The sequence below is a fragment of the Cnephaeus nilssonii genome (genome assembly GCF_951640355.1).
Source record: "Cnephaeus nilssonii genome assembly, chromosome: 13".
NCBI lineage: Eukaryota > Metazoa > Chordata > Mammalia > Chiroptera > Vespertilionidae > Cnephaeus > Cnephaeus nilssonii.
This window is the reverse complement of record NC_137084.1, coordinates 653,515-677,458: the sequence shown is the minus strand read 5'-3', so window position 1 is coordinate 677,458 and position 23,944 is coordinate 653,515. Positions and strand designations below refer to the sequence as shown.

The window sequence follows — 23,944 nt, the reverse complement described above, 5'->3', positions numbered from 1 at the left end:
TGATGCTCCCGTGGGGACAGCGTGACTCACCGATGATGGAGATGGGCTTCCTGGCGAAGCGCAGCCGCCCCCAGACGCCCACGTACTTGCTGCGGCAGCCGGCGGACCAGAGGCGAACCACGTACTCCGTCCCGAAGAACACGACCAGCACGATCTCCTGTGGGGAGGAGGCCCGTGAGCGCCCCGCCGGGCTCCGCCGCCCGTTCCGCCGTCGCGCCCGGCCTGCCCGGCCCAGGCCGCTGGCAGTGGGCGCCCTGCTCTGCAGACCAGGCCCTCCAGGCCCAGGGGGCGTGCCCGCAGGGCTCGGGGTGGCTCTGGGTCGGGAAAATGCCCTGGCCTGGCCCGGGAAACATGGTGCCAGGGGCCGCCGTCTCCGGCCAGCGCTCGTGTAACGTGTGGAGCCCCAACGCTCAGGCCACGCAGCATCCAGGGTCCCTCAGCCGCCTCGGGCCGGGGGGCTGGGCCGCAGCAGGAAGAGCCCAGTGGGGTCAGAGGGCATCACGGACCCCGGCCCGGGAGGAGGGGCAGGTTCACTGTCGGCTGTGACTGCCACGTGGGAGACCCTGCCATCGCCCGGGCGCCGAGAAAGGCTGTGCCCCATGTCAGCCTGCAGCCGGGGACCTGGGCGAAGCCAGGGCCGAGGCGAGCGTCTGAGTGACAGCGGATGGACGCACAGTGGACAGACGGCCGATGGGGGGTGGAGGGAGAGGGGGTGGAGGGGGCGACAAGTGAAGACGGGCGGGTGAGACTCCGGTTCAGAAGGCCAGCGCCTAGGCCACCGCACCGGCCAGTCGGGTGAAGTGGGCCGATTCCTAGAAGCACAAAACCTCCCACGACTCAACCGGGAGGAAGCAGGAGCGTGCCTGTAAGGGGTCCGGAGATGGAGGCAGAAATCAACACCCCCCGCCCCCCGCCGGGAAGGGAGAGCCCTGGGCCCCCCGCTTTGCTGGTGAGGTCCACCCAGCACTGAAAGAACCAGCACCAATCCGCCGCAGACTTTCCCCAAAATCTGAGGAGGAGGGGACACGTTCCAGCTCATTCGGTGAGGCCGGCATCACCCCGATACCGAAGCCACACAAAGTCACTCCCAGGAAAAAAGAAAGAAAGAAAGAAAGAAAAAACCAACCCAGAGCCGTATCTCTCCGGAACATCGATGAAAAAAACCCTCCATAAAACCCAGGCACGCGGACGCTGCCGCATATTGAACAGATTAGGCGCGATGACCAAGAGGGATTTATTCTTGGAATGCAAGGACGGTTCAGCATGTGAGTATCAATCAATACAATACCTCACCCCAACGGAATGAGGGGAAAAAGCATGATCTCAACCGGCTCAGAAAAAGCGTTTGACAAAATTCAACACCCTTTCAGGGTAAAACACCCCACGCACCGGGAAGGGAGGGAGCTGCCTCCCGGGGATAAACGTCTCCGGAGAACCCCACCCCAAACAGCGTCTGCATGGGGAGAGAGGAAAGCTTCCCCTCTGCGACCAGGAACGAGACGGGGTGCCCCCTCCCCCCACTTCGACTCAACGCAGCCCCGACGTTCCAGCCGGAGCCGCGAGGCGGGGACGGGCAGTGAGGGGCGCCCTGGAAAAGAAGAATGAGACCCTCTCAGCTGGCAGGTGGTATGAACTCATCTGGGGGAACCCTCACGGTCCCCCCAAACCCTGCGAGGCCCAATCCACGGGTCTGGCAAAGTGGGGTACGGAGTCGCACACAGGCATCGGTGGCCTTGCTGTAACGGTTGCGTTGTTCCGGCCAACAGTGGGCCACCCGGAAGGGAGTCGCCAGCGCAGTTCTGTGTACGCTGGCGTCCAACAAAGCGTACACACTAGGCGCTCACTCAGCCACGGAGCGGGGCGGCCTGCGCGGCGCATGCAGCTGGAGAAGGCTGCGGGCAGCGGCGAGAGGAGACACAGATCAATGCGAGCGCACCCGCCACCGTGGCCTGGGAGAGGGCCGCCGCCGTGGCCTGGGAGAGGGCCGTGGCCGAGCCGGCGAGGCGGCGCCACGGGGACTGCGATTCGGTGCGAACCCTCTGGGACCCCGGGATGTGTTTTTTTGCCAAAACAGAAGAAAGGCGTCCTCCATGCTTACGGCATCCCGGCAGCCCAGACACTCCGTGGCACAGCCACCCCACGGCATCGCGCTCGGCCTCAGAGGAAGCGCATCCTGACGCCGGCTCCCGCGTGGACGGGCCTGGAGGACGTTGTGCTCAACAAGACGAGCCGATCGGGGGTCAGGCCACCGACAGCTGGCTCCCTGCCCCATGCCCACCCCAGGACCCGGCGTCTGCTCCCACGCCCGGTGTCTGCCCTCCCGCCACGGAGCCCAGCACAGGGGCACGGGGCGCTGCCGGCTGGCACGCACGTGCTGTGCATCAGGGCGATGTGATGCCTATACCACCCAGCTGGTGTGTGGGGCCCGCCTGCGGGAACACGGGGAGACGGTGGCAGGGCAAACGGGCGCGGACTCTGCGGCCTCATGGCGGGCACCGTCCCTCCTCTCTCCTCAGCTTCGGGGCAGCGGCCCCGGCTGGGAGCTGGCTGAGCCCACAGGGCAGGGGGCACGTTCAGCTGTCCACCCCGTGGCCCCAGCCCCGGTGGGCACTTGACACAGACACACTGAGTGAAGAAGGGAGGAGGATCGGACGCGCGGACGGGCCAACCGACGAGCCGGCAGGCACTGAGTCTCGTTCTTGTGTCCCGAGAATGTCCCCGATAGCACGGGCTGGCCGTCCCGTTAGCAGGCGTCTTTCTCGTTTCGGAGCGTTTTTAAGTCACTAAACTCGTCGGCCGCTTCCTCGGCAGATCTGGAGCGACAGGCGTCTGAGCCGAGACCTCAAAGGAATGACCGTCGCGAGCCTCCGCCGACCCCCGGTTCATCCGGCCTCCGCTCCGGGGACCCGGCGGCCCCTGCCTTCGGGGGCACCGGCTGAGACGCGGGACCCCTCCGGAGGGTGAGGTGTAGGAATAATTTTAAACAATGCTAATCCCCAAATCCTGTTTGAGTCTGGAATGCAGAGCCGACCGCTGGCCGCTGGGCTCACCGTATCTAAGTGGCCCGGGCCCCCAGCTCGGCGACACGGCGGCCGGCTTGCTGGGAAGGGACGGGAGGGAGCCCGGCCTGTGACCTCCACCCGCCTCAGGCGCCCGGCAGCATAGCCACGGCCAGGCTGGACCTCAGAGCAGGCGCCCTCAGCGGGGTCCTGGGGCTCCCGTGGCCGACGTCCCGGCCAGTCCAGTCCAGGCATCGCCGGCTCATGGTGCCACCCTACTTCCGGGAACACCCCTCCTCGCTGTGGATTTAGGGGGGCAGCCGCCGGCCTCAGGGCCCACCCTCCATGCCCGGGGGTCTCTGTCCTGGGAGGAACGGGCCCCAGCGAGCCCTGGGTGTGCGCCTGGTCACCGTGGAGATGGCCCTGAACTCTGCCCCGAAGGCGGGAGGACAGGGGCCTCGCCGTGTCGGGGTGAGACACGGGCCCCCCCCTTCCCCCCCCCCCCCCCGCACTGACCAAGCAAACCTGCCTCCTGGCTGCTGGCTTCACGGATGGGCCCCGGCCGGTCTGGGCGCCGGGACTGGGTACAGACGGAGCATGGCCGGCTGCCAGAGGCCCCCGGACCCGAGACACAGGGACGTGCAGGGTCCGAGCAGCCACCTCACCCCATCCCCGCCGAGGCGAGGGCGGGTGCTGGGTGGCTCTCAGCGGGTGACGTGTATCATTCAGAATTATCACTAAGGACAACGTTCCCACAGACGCCCCGTTAAAACACGCCAACGGCCAGCGAGCCCACGGAGGCCTCGTCGCCAGGGAAACGCAGGCCAGACCTCGGGAGGCGCTCCTCACGCCCACCAGGGCGGCTCCATCAGAAAGAAAAGAAACAGCCCGGCTGGCGGGCTCAGGGCTGAGCGTCCACCTCGGAACCAGGAGGTCAGGGTTCGACTCCCGGTCGGGGCACGTGCCCGGGTTGTGGGCCCGATCCCCAGTGTGGGGCCTGCAGGAGGCAGCCGGTCCATGATTCTCTCTCCTCATGGATGTTTCTCTCTCTCTCCCTCAATCTTCCTCTCTGAAGTCAATAAAAATATATTTTAAAAAAAGAAAAAGAAAGAAAGAAACAGACAATAAGTGTTGGCGAGGATGTGGCGAAACCGGAGCCCTAGGCGCTGAGCTGGGAACGCCCGGCCCCGCTCTGGGCGGGTCTCGGCACCAGACCCTCCGGGCACACCTCAGGCAGCAGCACCCCAAGCCCTGATGGCCACCGTGGCCAGGAGTGTCCCCCGCAGTCCCCTCAGGCCGCACCCCTCACCGTCAGGCACCATCAGCTCAGCGGTCAAGGAACCACCGAGCTCAGGCCACGGGCTGCAGCCACGACACGGGGACCGGAGCACAGAGGACGGCTGCGGTGTGGAAGGGGCGAGGGATCCCCACAGCGCGGCCCCCACGGAGCGACCCCACGCCGGCCCCGAGACCTCCTCCTCACGCGGAGCCTTGCCGTCCGGCAGGCGCACACCCGGCCACAGTCACGAGTGAGGAGCTGGGCCAGGCAGGCACGCAGGCCCCGGGGTCAGGGCACGCAGCGGTGATCTGGGAACCCCAGGAGTCGAGATAAAGACTTAGAAAGGCAGGTGCTCGTCGGGGCTCACCCTCCGGGCGCCGAGGGGAGCTGGCGATGGCTCAAGGGTTTCGAAACTCGTGGGGATGAGGGTGGCGGCCGCCTTATCTGCCACTTCGCCCCCATCAGCCTCGTCCCGGGGGGACTTCGGAGCCCGGCGTCCAGGGCTCCCCTGCGGCCCCGGTGCCTGAGCTGCTCGCACGGGACCAGCGGGGCCGAGGCCACACCTGCGGGGCCGGGCAGCCGGCGCCCCGACCTCTGGAATGAAAGCTTTCGTTTCGGGGTTCTTGCTGTGCAGCAAAGGCAGCCCCCCGATTCCTGCCTGGCGCCCCGCTCCGTCAGAGGAAGGGTCACCTTTCGGGGGGGGGACGGGGGGGGGCCGAGGCACAGCAGGCCTGGGGTCAGGGCTGACCCAAAGCGGGAATCGGGGTCCAGGACAAACGTCACCGCGGACCCTGGCGGCCTGTGGGTGCCTGGCGTGGCCGCCTCGGACCCGGCCGGGGACCTTCGCCAGGGCGCCAGGTCCCCTCGAAGGCCTCTGGGCGTGGGGCCTGCCCAGCCACCTACCGGCCAGGGGTGCGCTGCCGGGGCGAGGGACTGCCTCTCCCACGGGCTCGCAGACCCGGGGGCCGGAGGGTCCCCACAGCCGGCGGCCGGCTCGGGGCAGCTGTTCCTTCCACGTGGGCCCCGCTAAGCCGCAGAGGGAGCGGGCCCGGCGTTCCGGGGGTCAGCTGGCCGGACGGTGCGAGGCAGGCGCGAGGGCTGCTCAAAGCGCCCTTTGTTCAGGGTCCCGCCTGCGGGCAGCTGCTACGGCCGCGCCCCCGAGAGGCTCCTGGGCCCCCCGACATGTGCTGGGCACAGCTGGGCCTCCGTGCACGCCGCCTCCCGCCCCGCCACGGCGTCGCCTGGCGTGGGGCAGGGCCGGGGGCGCCCCGCGGAGCGGGCAGAGGTGGGAGGTGGAGCAGGGCCGGCTGCTGGGACCACACTGGGAACTGACCTCCCGGCTCCCCGTCCGCCTCCTCCTCAGCCCTGCGCTCGGCCGCTTCCCTGCCCACAGCCCCCCACCGCCTTGGCCTGAGGTCCTGGCTGCCCCCCGTGACCCCGAGTGTCTGTCCCTGCTGCACGTGACCTCTGACCTGCCCACGGGCGCTGGGAGTGGTGGGAGGGGTGACCTTGGTGGTGAATGGCCCCAAGAGAGAAGCGACCGGAGGAAGGAAGGAGGACCGGGTCCCAGCACAGGCGGGCGGGGGGAGGGCCTCGGCCAGACCTGTCTCGGGGCCCCCTGCCATCGGGACCCCCTGCCACCCACAACACAGAAGACGCCCTGATCTGACACCTGAGCGCCTAGGACACACCTCAAACCCTTCACACCACCCCAGCCCAGCCTTCTCTCCCTGGCCGGCCTCTCTCTGGCCCAGGCGGTGGGACTCGGCCCAACCCAGGGGACCCGTCCCCACCTCCCAGCATCCCCCAGGTCGGGTCTGCCTTTCCCACTCGACCCGGCCCAGCACGGACCCCCAGCCCAGCGCCCGCCCCTCGTGGGAAATTCCGGGGGACACGCCCGCTCCTCCCCAGCCCTCGCGCGGGCCTGTGCTGCCTTCGGCAGGCTCCGTGGCCACCTGGACCAAGCCTTGCGAGCCCCCCACGTGGGCATCCGGGGACTCCTCGGCGGCGCTGACAGCCGTTCAGGAAGCACTAAACCGTGAGGGTGCGCCTTGAGCAAACCCGTCCTGCAGCGGAGCTCAGGCGGCCCCTGCTCCAGCCCCACACGCTTCTCCACCCCGTCATGCCGGTGCCTCCTGGCGCTTGTCACCAGCTCTGCGCCCAGGTCCGAGCCGCTCGGAGACACGAGACTCAGCGTCCTGGCAGGTGCTTGGCCCCTACCATGAGCCAAAGTCATCCCAGACCGCAGGCTCCGGCTCAGCCTCCAGATACAGACGGCCACGTGGCGTGGCAGCGAGGGGCCCCTCAGCCACGTTGAGTTCCTGTGGACTGACTGACGGTGCCACCGGCCGACTAACGGCACTGACTGTTGGCGGCTCTGGCGGGGCCCCGCCCCAGGCCCTGCTCGCGGCACCGAGGGGTCCCGGGCACAGCGGCCCCCGGCGCCTGGCTGGGTCAGGGAGGCAGACGTGGTCCTCTCTGCGTGCGGGACTGGGCTGACCCGCTGGTTCTGAGGACACAAAGGCCACACGGCCCCCCAGACACCCCGCCGAGACGGCAGGCCCGGGAGGCGCCTGACAATAGGCGTCTACGTGTTGATGCACAGATGACGTGTATTTTCTATGTTAGCATTTGCTTCTAACGTCGGAACGTCAACCCGTGTGGGGAGCCAGTGCTCGCAAACCCAGCGAAAACCCCAGCCAGCCGTGTGGGCCCGGTGTGAGCGTCGCCCGTTGTCAGGCAGCTGGGGTGGAGGGTGGGGGACACACAGCGCCGTGCTGCCACGCACAGGGCCACACCCCAGCTCTCCACGTGGCCGGCACGCTCGTCCCCATTCGAGAGAAATGCAGGCCGTTCGCATTTAGTGCAAAACCAGATCCATCAGGTTCCTTCCCATCTTCCCCCATTGGCTGTTTCACAGTGCGGCTTCTTCCGTGTGGCTGTTTCACGGTGCGGCTTCTTCCATGTGGCTGTTTCACGGTGCGGCTTTTTCCGTGTGGCTTCTTCCGTGTGGCTATTTCACGGCGTGGCTTCTTCCGTGTGGCTTGTGGTTTCTGAGCTGATCGCTCCCTTCTTCCTCAGGAAGGCGGGCGCTTCCCCAACCTCCTCCACCACCGAGACCCTGCTAGGCCTTAACCGCGGAGCCGAGCCTGCTCTGAGCTGGGGAGCTCCCGCCCCAGCGTCCTGAGACTGCGTGTGTCTCACTTAATTTCTTCCCTCTCCCTTCACCCTCGACAGCCTCGTGGGTGAATAAAGCAGTGTCTCCAACATCACTTCCATAGGCTCACGGGAACCCGTGTAGCATGAGGTGTGGATATAGATTGGATATAGATATAGATATGGATGTGGATATAGATGTGGATATGGATATGGATATAGATATAGATATGGATGTGGATATAGATGTGGATGTGGATATAGATATGGATGTGGATATAGATTGGATATAGATATAGATAGATATGGATATGGATATGGATATGGATATGGATATGGATATGGATGTGGATGTGGATGTAGATATGGATGTGGATATGGATATGGATGTGGATATGGATATGGATATGATGTGGATGTGGATATAGATATAGATATGGATATGGATATAGATGTGCATATAGATATAGATGTAGATGTAGATATGGATATGGATATAGATATGGATGTGGATATAGATGTGGATATAGATATAGATATGGACATGGATATAGATGTGGATGTGGATATGAATGTGGATATAGATATGGATGTGGATATGGATGTGGATGTGGATATGGATGTGGATATGGACATGGATATGGATATGGATATAGATATAGATATGGGTATGGATGTGGATGTGGATATAGATTGGATATAGATATGCATGTGGATATGGATGTGGATATAGATATAGATATGGATGTGGATATGGATGTGGATGTGGATGTGGATATAGATATGGATATAGATATAGATGTGGATATAGATATGGATATGGATATAGATATGGATATGGATATGGATGTGGATATAGATTGGATATAGATATGGATATGGATGTGGATGTGGATATAGATATAGATATGGATGTGGATGTGGATATAGAAATAGAGAGAGAGAGGGGGGGGTATAGATAGTATGGATATATAGACACGGATATAGGTAGATTACTTATTTTTTTGCAAGCAGCCTGCGCGTGGGGGCGTCCTGTCTCCTGGGCGGCCCCTGGCCCTAGCGCCCCACACCCGGCAGGAGTCCGAGTACAACAGGTGATGCCCTGGCCGCTCGCCTCGGGCCCCAGAGCGGCACGGGTCAGCGTGAACCCCAACGTCCCTCGCTCCGCAGGCCCACGCGGCGCCCACGCCCTGCCCCGCTCAGGGGAGCTGTGCCGATTCATGTGCTGAGGTCCTGAGCCCGGGGCCCGTGGGCGGGACTTGGAACCGGGGTTTCTGCGGACGCACCCAATCCCGATGGGATACCGACGCGCACACAGGCGGGGACCCCACTGAACGTGAGGGCTGACGGGTGTGGCTTCTGGGGCGCAGGGAGCCCACCGGTCACCGCGAACCAGCAAAGGGGGGGGCCTGGATCCGACGCCTCCTCACGCCGGAGGGACCCCCGCCACTTCCGGCTGAGCCGGCAGCCCTGGCCCTGGGGCTCCCGGGTGTCTCCGAGCTCAGGCCAAGGCCGGCGAGGGTCCCCGGGGATGCCCAGGCCGCGGGCTCTGAAGCTGTTCTCCTGGGAGGGTCCCGCGGGCCCGGGGAGACGGGGCCCCCTTTTTCCTCTCAGGAAAGCACCGCCCGCCCCTCCCCGCTCCATGGGACGACCCGGCTCTGAAGGCAGAGCTCAGCACGCGAGGGCATTCCCGGGAGAGGAGCCGCCGCGCCCGGGCTGGGGCAGGAAACTCCGGGGACGGGGGCCGGGGGGCGGGCGCCCAGGACTCTCAACAGTAAGAACCCCCCGAGCCCCACTGCACGGCCTCGGGGCCGAGACTCCCCGAGAATCACACACGGGGCCTCGCGCACAGGAGGGGCCGGCGGCCGCCCTGCAATTAGTGGTGGGAGCGGGAGGCCCGCGCGCCCGTGCCCGCGGCCAGCTTTACGCACATTTAAAGCAGCCCCCGTCCCCCCCGCCCCCCCCCCCGCCAGGCTATTTCCGTCCGCAGGCCGGCGACGTGGGGAACCCCACTACGGTGGGCTGTTAACCCCAAAAGCAGTCCCACCCTGTGGCCGCTCCCCACCGGGGGCTGGGGCAGGCGACGGGCGGTGGGATGTCATTGCCGAGAGCCTGAGCTTCTAGAAAGTTCTACTGAAGAATTCACCCAGAACTAGACGCGCACCGAACCGAGAGCCTCCGGTGAACGGCCGTTCTAACCGTCTGGCCGAGGTGCCGGGAAGCCGTGCGTGGCCGTGGGTGCGAGTGGGGTTTCCTGCAGCCGAACCGAGGGCGCCCGGGACCCAGGGACCCAGGCTGGAGGTCGGGAGGGAGGGCCTGTGTGTGCGGGGAGCGTGCCCGTGTGGAGCGGGTGCCGTGAGTGCACGCGGTGCACATGTGTGTGCGCCAGGCCGCGCCGGGTGCCCGCCGGGCCCTTGCTGGCACCCAGGGTGCGGGACAGGCGGTGCCGCAAACGGTGTTTCCCTTCAGGGACGCTTCGGGGCGGAGCGGGAGCGTGCTCAGACCCCGCTGTCCCAGGGCTCCGACGGGCACCGCTCCGGGCCGTGTGCTGTTTTCAGGCTGGAGTCACAGAGCGCGAGTGTGAGGCCGCGCGGGCTGGCTGGGCGCGGAGGGCGTGCCCCGCATTTCGTGCCTGAGGAGGGGCTGCACCCCCAGAGCGCAGCTGGAGGGAACGGCCAGGGGCGGCCTCCCGCGTCCCCCCACCCAGCTGCCCGGCCCCAGAGCGCGGTGCGGGGCGCCCGCTGGCCGGCCGGCCGCACAGGGACGGGGGCGGGGGGCCCAGCCCCGTCCCCGCTCCAGGCAGGGAGGAGCCCCTGCATCCGGACAGCTGCATGCGGACGCGGCAAACCCCACGGTCCCCAGGCCCCCGGGCTGACATCCATCACGAGGGGCCTCGCTCCCCCAGCTGGCGCGGCTCCGGCTCCGGGGAAACGTGGGAACAAGCACCTCCAAAGACACAGCCTCAGGAGCGGCTCGGGGGTCGGGGGGCCCCGAGGGCCGGGGTCCAGGAAAGAAACGGGGTTCCCACAAAGACGGCCGGGGGCTCCGCAGAGTCCGCCCACCGTCCCGGGAAGCGGGGCAGCCATCGCTCAGGACGCCCCCACCTCCGCCGGCCCCTCGCCCGGCGCCAAGAGCAACGCGGCCCCGGGAACACGAGCCCGGCAGCTCCCTCGTGACTGCAGATGCGGAGCCGGCCCGCCCAGCGCCGAGCTTGTGGAAAATGCATGCTGGCCCGGCGGGCCGGGTGTGAGGTCAGCGAGGGGACACCTGCACGCGCGGCCGCAGCGATGGGCGAGGACGGGAGGAACGGGGAGAGAGGTCGGAGCCGGGGGACGCGTGGAAGGCCGCGGCCGGGCGCCATGTTAACCAGCTAAGGACGAAAAGACGTGGCCCGCTCCATCGGCGCCGGGAAACCGTTTACAAAACCCAGCAGCCTGCTCGCGGCCCACTCCCGCCGGGAAGGGCACCTCTGAAACCCACAGGCACACCCGCCGCTCGGCGAGGGGCCGCGGCCTCCCGGCCAGAACAGACAAAAGGCAGAGCCGGCCGGCGGGGCCCAGGGGCTGAGCGTCGACCTGTGAACCAGGAGGTCACGGTTCCATCCCCGGTCGGGGCCCAGGCCTGGGTGGTGGGCTCGATCCCGGGTGGGGGGCGTGCAGGAGGCAGCCGATCCGTGATTCTCTCTCATCATTGATGTTTCTCTCTCTCCCTCTCCCTTCCTCTCTGAGGTCAATAAAAACATCTTTAAAAAACAAATAAGCGACACCACAAAAAGCAGAGATGGAAAAGGAGGAAATAAAAGTGAATGTTTGGGTCAACGGGGTCGTCAGCACAGAAAACCCTGAGCCAGGAAGAAAGAAATTAAAAAAGAAAGAGGCTTCGAGAGCGAGGGAGCTGAGCCGCCGGGCGCCAGGCCGGCCCACGAGCAACCAACAACCGAAATGGAGCTGAGAGACACGCCAGTCCGCGGCCCAACACACGCACTGCTGGGTGACACATCGCACACGTCACACGTGAGGTCCGCGCACTCGCCGTGAGAGAGGCTGGACATGTCTAGTGAAGCGTGGAGACACGCCGGGCTCGCGGGCCAGGACACGCAGCCCTGTGGGACGCCCAAGGTCACGGCGCCGGTCGGCGCGAGGTCCCCGCAGCGTCTCGGGGGAGAAACGAACAAACCGATTCTCGGGTTCACCTGGAAGCACGGCGCCTCACCGGAGCAGGGGCCTCGGTCGGCAGCCCCGGCTTGCCCATCGCTGTAGCCGCGCGTGCATATGTGGACGCCAGATTGGACACGCGGAGGTAAAGTCACGGTGAAAGGACCAACTTAATCCACACGGAGAACGATTAGGACCAAGACGGGAGTTAGAAACCCCCCCCCCTTCCGAGGTCAGATAAATACGTCGACACAATCCCGATGCTGCACGCTAACAATGAACCGTCAGAGGTCAAAGTTCACCACCACCACTGACATCAGCATGAGAATATGAACCAGGTCTCTGACCCAAAAAAAAAAAAAAAAAAGATGCGCAAGACCTTTACACTGGATGCCACGTCGTCCGACAGAAATAAAAGTCACGATCAACAGAGAGACAGCGTTCGTGGGTCAGAGGCTCAATGTCGGCGCGAGATTCATTCTCTCCCCACGGGCCCCTGGGTTCAGTGGGATCCCAGGGAGAATGCCCCCAGCCTCTTCGTAAAAATTGGCAAGCAGCTTCTACAATCCCATTGAATAGAGAGAGAATATGCTAATTTACTGTCACACCCTCACAAGATGGCAGCGCACACAGCCAATAAAGCGAGAATATGCTAATTGTGGTCACACCCTCATAAGATGGCAGCCACAGCCAACAAAGAGAGAATATGATAATTCACTGTCACGCCCTCATAAGATGGCAGCGCACACAGCCACAAGATGGCGGCGCCCAGTCCCCTCAGCCCTGCCACATCCAGCCAGAGTCCCCTAGTCCCCTCAGCCCCGCAGGGGAAGGCAGTTGGGGGCAATCGGGCCGGCAGGGGAGCAGTTAGGTGTCAATCAGGCCAGCAGAGAGTGGTTAGGGGGCGATCAGACAGGCAGGCAAGCGAGTGGTTAGGAGCCAGCAGTCCCGGATTGTGAGAGGGATGTCCGACTGTGGGATCGGGCCTAAACCGGCAGTCGGACATCCCCCAAGGGGCCCCAGATTGGAGAGGGTGCAGGCTGGGCTGAGGGACAACCCCCTAAGTGCACAAATTTCGTGCACCGGGCCTCTAGTTTGTACATAAAATGCAAAGGACCCGGACTCAGCACAGCAACGCGACAGAGAAGCTTGAGGTCGGGTGACTTAACTTGTCTCAAGGCGATTGATAAAGCCGCGCCCTCGGGACCGTGCGGCATGGGCACGAGGACAGACTCACAGACCCGCGGGCCGAACAGAGTCCCGGAGTCGGCCCGACCTCCGTGGAGAGCTGAGCTTTTGGGAAGGGGTCACGGTGACTCGACGGGCAAGGGCCACTCTTTCCGACACGTGGCAGCGGGACAATCGGACGTTCACATACGTGGCTCACCTCAACCTTCACTGACAGGGTTTGCAAAAAGTAACCGCCGATCGAAATGTAAGCTTCGAATTAGAGCTGCAAACTAAAGCGACCAGAATGGACCCGTGCTGAATAAGTGCAACACCTCCCTCTCCCTCCCTCTCAATCAATCAATCAATCAATCAATGGAAAAAATAAAACTACCGAAGAACAAACACAATAGAAGAAAATCTCAGTAATCACGTGTTTGGCAGAGATTTCTGAAATGTGACATAAAAACTGCACAAAACACATAAAAACGGAAAAAGCAATACATTTTACTTCATGAAAATGGATCACGTTTCATCTTTTTTTAAAAATATATATTTTATTGATTTTTTTACAGAGAGGAAGGGAGAAGGATAGAGAGTTTTAAACATCGATGAGAGAGAAACATCGATCAGCTGCCTCCTGCACACCCCCCACTGGGGATGTGCCCGCCACCAAGGTACATGCCCTTGACCGGAATCGAACCCGGGACCCTTCAGTCCGCAGGCCGACGCTCTATCCACTGAGCCACACCGGTCAGGGCCACTTTTCGTCTTTAAAGGACACCATTAAATGAACGAGAAGGAGCGCCGCGGGCGGGGGCACGGGGGGGGGGGGCGTAATCTGTAAAACGCGCAGCCCGGTGCCCAAAGGACAGACGGCACCACTGGAAACAGGCAGGGACCCAAAACCGCTCATCAGAGACGCCACACGGAGGGGGGGACGCGTGGGAGAGGGTCGCATCGGCGGTCACGAGGAGGGAACATTAGAACACGACACCGCTCCCCGGCCACGGGGTGGGCTCACGTGAGAAGACGCCCGCGTGTGGGTGAGGGCGGGAGGCACGGATGCTCACGGAGGCGGGAATGCAGGTCGGCGCGGTCGGGTTCTTAAGGAGTAAAACCCAGCCCGGCCGGCGGGGCTCAGCGGTGGAGCATCGGCCTGGGAACCAGGAGGTCAGGGTTCGATTCCCGGTCAGGGCACAGGCCCGGGTTGCGGGCTCGATCCCCGGTGGGGGACGTGCGGGAGGCAGCCGGTCCATGATTCTCTCTCATCACGGATGTTTCTCTCTCCCTCCCTCTCCCTTCCGCTCTGAAGTCAATAAAAACGTATTTAAAGAGACAAAAGAAGTAAAATCCACACCGACTCAGCGATGGGCCGTTCCACTCCTCTGTATTCATCCACGAAAAAGACACGCAAGTCCTTCCCAAGATGCGGACACACGTGTATTCACGGTAGCTCACGACTGGGGACGACCCAAATGTCACTGAGCATGTGACAGACATGCAGGAACACGCTAGGTCATGAAAAAGAACAGACCATCGACACGCCACAGCCCGGAGGGACCGCGCACGGCCACGCCCAGTGAAGGAGCCACACGGGTAATAGCGAGTGAGCCCGAGGACGGAAAACCGGAAAGTGCAGCCCAACCCACACGGACAGGGACAGGCCAGCGGCCCCCTCCCGAGTGGGGGGCGGGGGCAGGGGGTCCCCAGGTCACGAGGACACTTTGGGGGTCAGGGATGTGCTCGCTGTCCTGATGGTGGCGATGGTCTCGGGGTGCCCGCAGATGCCAGCGTTTACACCCCTAAAGCGGGTTTGGGTGTAAGTGGGCAGACTTCATACCCCAGTGGCCACGCACCCTGTGCAGACCCGGGCGCGTGGGTCTGTCTGTCCGTCCGTCCGTCCGTCCGTCCGTCCCTCCCCCTTGGGTTTCAGGAGAACGTCAGGTCTGCAAACTCCCGATCGATCCCCCAGATCCCGCCGCCCCCGCCCCCCAGCGCCCGGCCCCTGCTTCATCCTGCCGGGGGAGCCCACTCTCTCCTCAGCCCTGGAGGCCGTGGGCTCAGGACTGAGCCCTCCCGCCCCGCGTGCCCACCGCCGCAGTCCAGGCCCAAGGCCCCCGACGCCCCCCGAGTGTGACATTCAAGGAGACCCAGGTCGGGGAGGGTGGTGACACGTGTGAGGGTCTGGACGCCCCCCTCCCGGAGCCTGTCTGTCTGTGTGGTCCGGGCGCCTGGGGCCTCGGAGAGCCACGCCCTCAGCAGGCCTCCCACAAGCCAGGCAGCCCGGGCCCCCGGCGCCGCCCCGCGCCGCCCCTGCTGCCCGCCGAGCCCCTCGGAGGCCACTCCACGGCCGGCGGTGGGACTGAGGGGCTCTCTCTCTGACACGGGGAGAAGCGGGGCGTCGCACACCTTCCCCGGCGGAGGCGCCCCCCGGCCCGGAGCCCCGGGTCCCACAGATGTGCTCACTGCAGGGAGCAACCCCCCTGAGGCCAGGGGGTGCTGGGGAGGGGGGCCCGGCCGGACGCAGCCCTGCTCACAGGCCTGGGGTCCAGCTCAGGCCTCCCCGCCATCGCCTGCCCGCGACCTCCCGGGGTCGGTGCCGCCGGGGAAGGGCTGACACGGGGCCCCAGGGTCGGAGAAGGGCCACAGGCCCCGCTCGCGAAGCTGGACACGACGTGGAGAGGCCGCCCGCCCCCGGCGCCCCCGACCGGCTCTGAGCGCTCAGATGCTTCCCGGCGCCTCGAGCTCGAAACCGACCAGATCGGCGCCCCCAGGAGGGGCCGGGCCGCAGCTTCACATGGTGTTCCCGCCGCTGCCCGTGTGACAGCCCCTGACTCAATGCGCGGAACGCGGCCCCGAGGGTCTCTCCTGGCCGCCCGCTCCAGGCCGGCGTGCACGTGCGCACAGACACGGGTGTGGTGCCTCCACACGTGTGTGTGTGTGTGTGTGTGTGTGTGTGTGTGTGTATCTGTGTGATGGTGCGTGTCTGTCCGCTGTGTCTGTGTGTCTGCCTCCACGTGTGTGCCTGTGCGCAGGGGCCTCTTCCCAACCGGCCACGTCTACCAGCCTCGCCCTCGCCCTCGCCCTCGCCCTCGCCCTCCTCGTCCTCGTCCTCGTCCTCGGGCACCGCCGTCCGGTCACGCCCGTGGCCCGGGGCCAGCACAAGGGGCTTTCCTGCCCAGCCGTGGTTGGGTCCACGTGACCAGGCAGGGTGCCCCTCGCCACGAGCCCCGGGCTGGGGCCTTGGCCCTGACGCTGCCCCCCCCCCTGGGAAGGGGAGCTGCCACGGCCCACGGCCACACGTGCTTCCCGGGGCCAGAAGCCCGGCAGGACCTGCACGCGGTGGGGGAGGGGCGTCGCCCGTTCCTACGGCCCCGGGGACGCTGCGGGCTCCTCGGCCTCCCAGCACGGACGGACGGCGCCATCGGGGTCTCGGGAGCCCGCCTGCTCGCCTGGACCCTGAGGTCGCCGGTGGGCAGTGCTCTGGGCACCTGGGCTGGACCTGGTCACGGGCATCTGCCCCCGGTTACCGCACAGGCTGCCCACAGCCCCGGCCCCGGGCCCCCCCCCCCCGCTCCCTGTAGGCCTGGCTGTCCCTCGGCTCCACAGTGTGGCTGCCGCGCCGGTTCTGAGGCCAGTTTGTGAGGCAGCGGCTGAGGCTGGGGTCTGGGGGCTGGGGGCTGGACTGGGGTTGGGGGCTGGGATTGGGGGCTGGGACTGGGGGCCGGGATTGGGGGCTGGGGTTGGGGGCTGGGGGCTGGACTGGGGTTGGGGGCTGGGACTGGGGGCCGGGATTGGGGGCTGGGACTGGGGGCCGGGATTGGGGGCTGGGGTTGGGGGCTGGGGCTGGGGTTGGAGGTTGGGACTGGGGCTGGGGGCTGGGAGTGGGGGCTGGGGTCTGGGCTGGGGTTGGGACTGGGGTTGGGGCTGGGGGCTGGGTTCTGGGCTGGGATTGGGGCTGGGGCTGGGGTTGGGACTGGGGCTGGGGCTGGGGTCTGGGCTGGGGCTGGGGCTGGGGCTGGGGTCTGGGCTGGGGCTGGGGTCTGGGCTGGGGCTGGGGGCTGGGGGCTGGGGTTGGGACTGGGGCTGGGGCTGGGGCTGGGGCTGGGGGCTGGGGTTGGGGTTGGGGCCTGGGGCTGGGGCTGGGGGCTGGGGTTGGGGCCTGGGGCTGGGGTTGGGGGCTGGGAGTGGGGCTGGGGTCTGGGGGTGCTGGGGCCCAAGCTCCCTTCCTCCTGCCGCCGAGTTGCCCGGTGACCAGAGAAGCGGTCGATGGCGCCCTGGGGGCCTGGCTCTCGGTGGGACCGGGAGGCGGGCGTGGCTGCGGCCCCTCTGAGTGGCATGCGGCCATTCTGCACCTGCACAGCTGGGCCCCCCTTTCGCCCAGCCCCCCGGGCAGCCCCCTTGTGGGGCAACAGCTGGCGGCCCGCGCCGCACCCCACGGCTCATCCCATTATCCCGCCGATCCCAGGCCGCCCCGCAGCCCCCGTGCGGCTTGGTGCCCGGCCCCCGCCTGCGCCCCGAGCCCCGTTATGTTGTGTCAGCTGCTGCCCGCGCTCTCAGGAGGCGCTCCAGCTGGCCGGGGTCAGATGTGAAAACAAGGCCCGAACAAAACCGGCCTCGGCTGCCCCGCGCGGACCCCCCTGAATGTGGCACTAATGACCGGCGCCCCGGCCCGGCCGAGCATAAAGGAAGCACCTGTCCCAGGACGACGGCCCCTCTAATCCCCCTAAATCCCCGCGGCCCCGGCTCTGACTCGGGTCCGTGCCTCGGGAGAGGCCGGAGGAGCGCACGGGAAGCCGGGCCTCGCGGGGCGGCCGGGGCGCAGGCGAACGAGACACCCTCTGGGCAGGTGTCGCCTCCTGGGAGGGTGGGAGGGGCCTGCTGCCCCCCAAGGCCCTCCCGCCCACGCTGAGCTGGGGCTGGGCTGGGCTCCCCGTCCGAGCAGAGCCAGCGGGGCCCCCACCCGCCTGCACCCCAACCCGGGAGGCTCCGTCTCTGGTTACCGACCAACCTGGAGCTGAGTCATCAATTTCTGAAAAGAGGAAAAGAGGGGGGTCGTGGGGGGAGGTGGGGGAAGAGACCACCCAGACGCCGGGCTGTGCAGGGAGAGAGACCTGGAAACCACGCACACGCAGACACACACAGGCACATGCAGACACACAGGCACACACACGGACACGCATGCACGCAGGCACACACATGCAATACAGACACACAGGCACACACATGGACACACACAAATGCACATACAGGCACTCACACACGCACCCACACGCGCACACACATGCACACAGACACACACAGAGACACAGGCACACACACAGGCATATGAAGACACACGCAGACATACGCACACGCCCGGTGCCGGCCAGGGGGCCTGCTGAGTGGGCACCTGAGTGGTGATGGGCCCTGGTCAGCCCCCGAGGGGATGAGGCCCAGAGCTCCTGCCTCCCCCGGACCAGCGGGGTGGCCCCACGGAGGAGGGTGGCCCCACGGAGGAGGGTGGCCCGCGGGCCCAGGGGCTCCGGGCAAGGACGCCCCCGGAAGGAAGGTCTCAGGTGCCAGGCCTCCCCTTGCAGCACCCGGTGTGAAGGCTGGAAAACAGGAAATGCTATGGAGACACGCAGGCCCGGCTCGCCGTTCCCACACTGGGGGGAACCCCCCGCCTGGCCGGCCTCGGGCCCCCGGGGCCCCCAGTGGACCCCGTGGGGTCTCCCCAAGATCCAACAGGACCCAGCACCAGGCATAAGCCGAGGGCCCCTCCCCTCTCCCTCCAGGGGCCAGCTGAGCATGCAGGGCCCAGAGGTGCCTGTGGGGAGGGAGGGTGGAGGGCCGGGAGGGGCAGGTGGACGTGCTGGGCCGATCCCTCCCTCCCTCTCTCCCTCTCTCCCTCCTGGGACTCTCGCCGGCCAGGACCGTCCACCTGACTCAGACCCTTCGCCAAGGCTCGGGTTACGTGTTTTTCGGGAACGTTCCAAACGTTTCCCACAGCTTCCTCTCCCCCCGGCCCCCACCCCCCGTTCCGAATGGTCGTGATCGATAGGACAACTCTGGCAGCGAGGCCGTGGGGCCCGGCCGGGGGCCGCACAGAGCCCGTCTTTGTTACAGAACAGACACGCAGGACACCCCGCCCAGGGCAGGGTCCTCCAAGAAGGTTCTGGTTACAGCGTGATCCCCGTTTTCACGCTCTCCGAGGCCCCGCGCGAAGGAATGCCAGCTGTCCCCCCGGCAGCTGCCTCCACCGGAGCGCGGCCAGCCAGCCTGTGCCCACCGGGCGGGGCCGGGAGGGGCCATCGAGGGCCTCTCTCTCCAGCTCGGCCCTCCCGCTTGGACACCCTCGGACCAGAACACGGACCCCCTCACACGTGGGACTCGCCCCTCTGGGCGACCAGGACGGGAGGGGCGAGTCTGCTCCAGGTCCAGGCACCCAAACCAGTGACAACCACGTGCAAGGAGAAAAAAATGGCCGCAGCCCAGTCGGCGGGGCCCAGGGGCTGAGCGTCGACCTAGGAACCAGGAGGTCAGGGTTCGATTCCCGGTCGGGGCACAGGCCCGGGTGGTGGGCTCGATCCCCAGTGGGGGGCGTGCAGGAGGCAGCCGATCCATGATTCTCTCTCGTCATGGATGTTTCTCTCTCCCTCTCCCTCTCCCTTCCTCTCTGAGATCAATAAGAATATTATTTTTTTTTTTTTAAAGAAGAAGTTGCTGCAAACACTGGGCTGGCAATGGCCCGTGAACAGGGCACCCATCAGGGTCAGGGGTCAGGGAGCCGAATGCCCTGCCTCGGGGACGTGGGAGGTGGCTTGGGTTGTGTCCCCAGAACCCCCCAGGGCGGGGTTCTCATTCTTGAGGTCCCTGAAGCCTCTGCTTACGGTCTCACGCAGGGACCCCGACCCCACCTGGTACCGCCCCCACCTGACAGGCAGCCTCCGGCCCAGCCCTGGACCCCACTCCCTCCCTCACCCCTCCCGGCCCCAGAGGCCCTCGCCCCCCGCCCTCGTCCCTGGGGTGGGCACCAGGGGGCTCCGATGAGGAGTGAGCAGTGGCCGTGGGCCCCAGGCCTCGGAGCGGCACTGGGCACCGAGGTGCAGCCGCGCCGCGGCCCTCCCGGCAGACAGCAGGAGCGCGGGCTGCGGGCGCCTCCTCCAGCTTTCAGCGTTCCTCCCCGAACGGCGAGCCCCCCGGTTTGCCGCGGAAAGCGGGCTGCCACGCAGCGGGTCAGCCGGCGGCGGCCGAGCGCCCCACACGTGTGCCCGCACACAGACTCACACGCGGGAGGCCACATGCCCGCCGCCTCTGGCTCCCGGGAGCTGAGGGTCGGCCCCGCCCGGGCAGGACGCCCTCCTCCGGGCCCCAGGGTGAGGGCCGGGGTGCAGGCATGAAGCCGGGGTGCCGGCTGAGTGAGGGGGCAAGGACCCACAGCCAGGCGCGGCGGCTGCACTCCGGGCAGAGCCGCCGGGAAGGCCTGGGCTGCGGGAACATCTCAGCCAGCGGCTCCCAGGGGCCGGGACGGAGACAAAGGAGCCGAGGCCGAGGGTCCAGGAGGGGCGAGGGGGTCCTCCCGGGCACCCCGAGGTCCGGGGACAGCAGGCAGGCACCCCAGAGGCCACCTATAAAATGAGGCGCTCGCCGAGCAGAGGTGAGGGCTGAGGGGGCCCCCACGCAGGAGGCGAAGGAGAGAATAAGACCTTGGGGTTCTTAATGGAAACGCAGGGCGGACCTGGGGCAGGAGTGACCTCAGCCCTGGGACTCACCCCTCCAGCGAGAGAGGGGCGCGCAGGGCGGGGGCACGGGGACCTGCCCCCGCCGAGCCCCCTCCTGGCAGTGAAGGGTGCGGGGAGGACAGCCGGGACCTCGCCCCCGGGCCGGACCCGCGGGAGGTGGCGAGGGGCCGCAGAGCCCGCCGGGCCTCCGGGGCAGCTGGGAAACGCGAGGGCCCCGGGTCTCCCGGGCTGGGGAGGGGGATGCAGCTGGCGGGAGGCAGCCACCGGAGGGGCCGGGGCGCCAGCAGCAGCAGGAAGCCACAGCGATGACCTCATCCCCGGCCTCCGGGCCGCGCGGGCTTCGGCCTGGGCCCTGACCGTCCGGCTCCCCAGGCAGTTACCTGTTTGCTGGCTTTGGGGAGCTGTGCGTGGGGTTTGGAGAAAAGCAGAAAGGAGCGTGTTTTAGAGACAAAGCCAGCCTCTCCCCGCCGGGAGCGTCTCCCCGAGAGCGGGGGTTCTGCCCCAGCAGCAGGACAGGGAGGGGCGCAGAGAGCCCCCCAACCCTGGGACCCCTTCCCGGGGTGCGCCCGGAAACGCGGGCACAGAGCATGGACACGCGTGTGCCCCCAGCACCGTGCACGAGCAGGCACACGGTACACACACACACACACGTACACACACACGTGTACACACACACACACGTGTGCACACACACGTAGGTGTGCCGGGGCCTGGGGTTGAGGTCTCCACGCGCGGGGACCGTGCTGAGCGTGGCCGCAGCCCCAGAGGCGGCCCCCGCCCCAGAAACCACGAACAGAGCTCGGAGCTGCAACGTGGCGGCGCGCAGGCCCCGGACAGACCCCGGGCAGAGACGCGATTCCAACAAAATGGCTTTTTCAGGCCCGAATATCCCTGGCTCAGCAGAACGCTAATCCCCGGAGGCCGGGGCCGCCTTCCCGGCTGAGATAACAGCGTTCTGGCACCGTAAACGCGGAGCCTCGGAAAAAGGAAGAAATATGGGCTCTCTGGGAAAACACAGCGCCGAGCGCATTTTTTCCCATTTTTTTCCACCGCCGGAGCCTCGCCGCCCGAGCCCCTCGCTGAGCCCACCCCGCCCTCCGCGCAGCCTGAGGTCTGGCTCTGCGCGCTGGGCCCCCGCCAGCAGCCGCCCCATTTTGCTGACAACAGCGCCACCTGGTGTCCGGGGCCGGGATCCGTGCGGACGCGGGCGGGGGCTGCACCCTCGGCTTCCCGGCCCCCTCCCCACGCCCTGCCTCTGGGTGGGGTCGGCGCCCCGCGGACCGAAGCCCCCCAGGCAGTCCCCCGACTCCCACTGCCCCGGGAGCCCCCGGGCCCACCCTGGAGACTGTGAGCTGGGGGGCCCTCCTGCCTGGGCCTCCCCCCAGCACCGCGTGCACCCTCCCGCCAATGCCCTTCGCAGGTGACCCCCTCCAGGGCGCCCTCACGTCCTGGCCGCAGTCTCCCTTCAACTCGCACCCCCTTCCCGGCCAGTCCCCACGACACTCACATCTGCCCCCCCCCCCCGTGGGGGACCCAGGGCTGACCCATCCCCTGTCCCCCCAGCATCCCCCACACCCTGGCCCTGACTCAGCCGGCTCCTGAGACCCAGCAAGGCCTTGGCCGAGGCCGTCCCGCCCACCCCTCCCCTCACAGGTGGGGAAACTGAGGCCCAGGACCCCTCAGCCGCTCGGCTTGTCCTACGGGGTCGCTCGGGGTGCGTGGGCTTGAGGCGGGAGCGGCAGACCCAGGGAGGCCACGCTGGGCTCGCGGGTGAGCACCCCTGGGCCTGGCCTCCAGGAGCGGGAGGGGCACTGAGCCACCCCAGCCCCCAGCACACGGGTCTGAGAGCAGGGGCGAGGGAGGGTGGCAGGGACCCCACGGAGGGCAGGGACCCCACGGAGGGCAGGGACCCCACAGAGGGCAGGGACCCACGGAGGGCAGGGACCCCACAGAGGGCAGGGACCCCACGGAGGGCAGGGACCCCACGGAGGGCAGGGACTCCATGGAGGGCAGGGACCCCACAGAGGGCAGGGACCCCATGGAGGGCAGGGACCCCACGGAGGGCAGGGACCTCATGGAGGGCAGGTTAGGAGGGCAGGGGCCCACGGGGGGAAGGTTAGGAGAGCAGGGACCCCACGGGGGGCAGGGACCCCACGGGGGGCAGGTTAGGAGGGCAGGGACCCCACGGGGGGCAGGGACCCCACGGAGGGCAGGGACCCCACGGGGGAGCAGGAACCCCATGGAGGGCAGGGACCCCACGGAGGGCAGGGACCTCATGGAGGGCAGGGACCCACGGAGGGCAGGGACCCCACAGGGGAGCAGGGACACCATTGAGAACAGGGACCTCTTGGAGGGCAGGGATCCACAGGGGGCAGGTTAGGAGAGCAGGGACCCCATTGAGAGTAGGGCCCCACGGGGGGCAGGTTTGGAGGGTAGGGACCCCAAGGAGGGCAGGGACCCCACGGAGGGCAGGTTAGGAGGGCAGGGACCCCACGGGGGGCAGGGACCCCATGGGGGGCAGGTTAGGAGGGCAGGGACCCCATGGAGGGCAGGTTAGGAGAGCAGGGACCCCATGGAGGGCAGGTTAGGAGGGCTCATGGAGGCCCGGACAGCCAGGCTGCGCTGGGAAGGGGCTGAGAAGCGGTGCTGTGACTTGCCGGTGGGGGAACAGCCGGGCCCACGGGGAGTGTCCGGTCAGCGAGAGTGCACTGCGCAGGGGAGCATGGGGAGGGCGGGCGGGCGGGCGGGGTGCCTGGCTGAAGAGCACCCTGGGGCCCGAGAGGCCAAGCGTGTCCTACATGTGCGGGAGCTTCTGGAGCGATCAGGTCTTTTCTAAACACGCGTGTTGTACTGACTTCAGAGAGGAAGGGCGAGGGGGAGAGAGAGACCTCAGTGATGAGAGTCACAGATCGGCTGCCTCCTGCACGCCCACCCAGGATGGAGCCCGCAACCCGGGCCTGTGCCCTGACCGGGAATCGACCGTGACCTCCTGGTTCCTAGGTCGTCGCTCAACCGCTGAGCCACGCCGTCCAGACGATCAAATTTTTTAAAGGAAGACCGGTACCCCCCTCTTCCCCATGCACACGCGTGCACACGTACACACACGCCAGGCCTGCTGTGCGCAGAGGGTGCCTGGGGGCAGGAGGGCAGCAGGGGGTGCCCACAGGAGAGAAGAGGGGACCAGGGGGGAAGGGAGGTGGAACCAAAGTGGGAAGGGGCTCTGTGCTCAGGGCACACCCCCTCTCTGGGCAGCCCAGGCCCAGTCCCCATCCTCAGGGAGGACACTGTGCCCACAGTTCAGAGATAGGCCACCAGGGGGCAGGCAGACCTCAGAAATGTGAGGAGGGAGGAGGAGGCGCCAGGAAGGAAGCTGGCAGCAGGCAAGGGACGGGGGCAGCGGGCAGGGAGCAGGGGACAGGGGACAGGGGACAGGGAGCAGGGGACAGGGAGCAGGGGACAGGG

At 66.6% G+C, this 23,944-nt stretch overlaps 1 protein-coding gene across 4 annotated transcripts in view; it reads right to left on the bottom strand.

Annotated features, from left to right (window-relative positions):
* KCNQ1 (potassium voltage-gated channel subfamily Q member 1) overlaps positions 1 to 23,944 on the bottom strand; it is a 224,877-nt gene that overhangs the window by 181,053 nt on the left and 19,880 nt on the right. For all 4 annotated transcript variants that reach the window (XM_079788850.1, XM_079788852.1, XM_079788851.1 and 1 more), the window contains exon 3: positions 31 to 157. In XM_079788850.1, the coding sequence (XP_079644976.1) occupies positions 31 to 157 (127 nt within the window). The remainder of the gene's footprint in view (positions 1 to 30; positions 158 to 23,944) is intronic.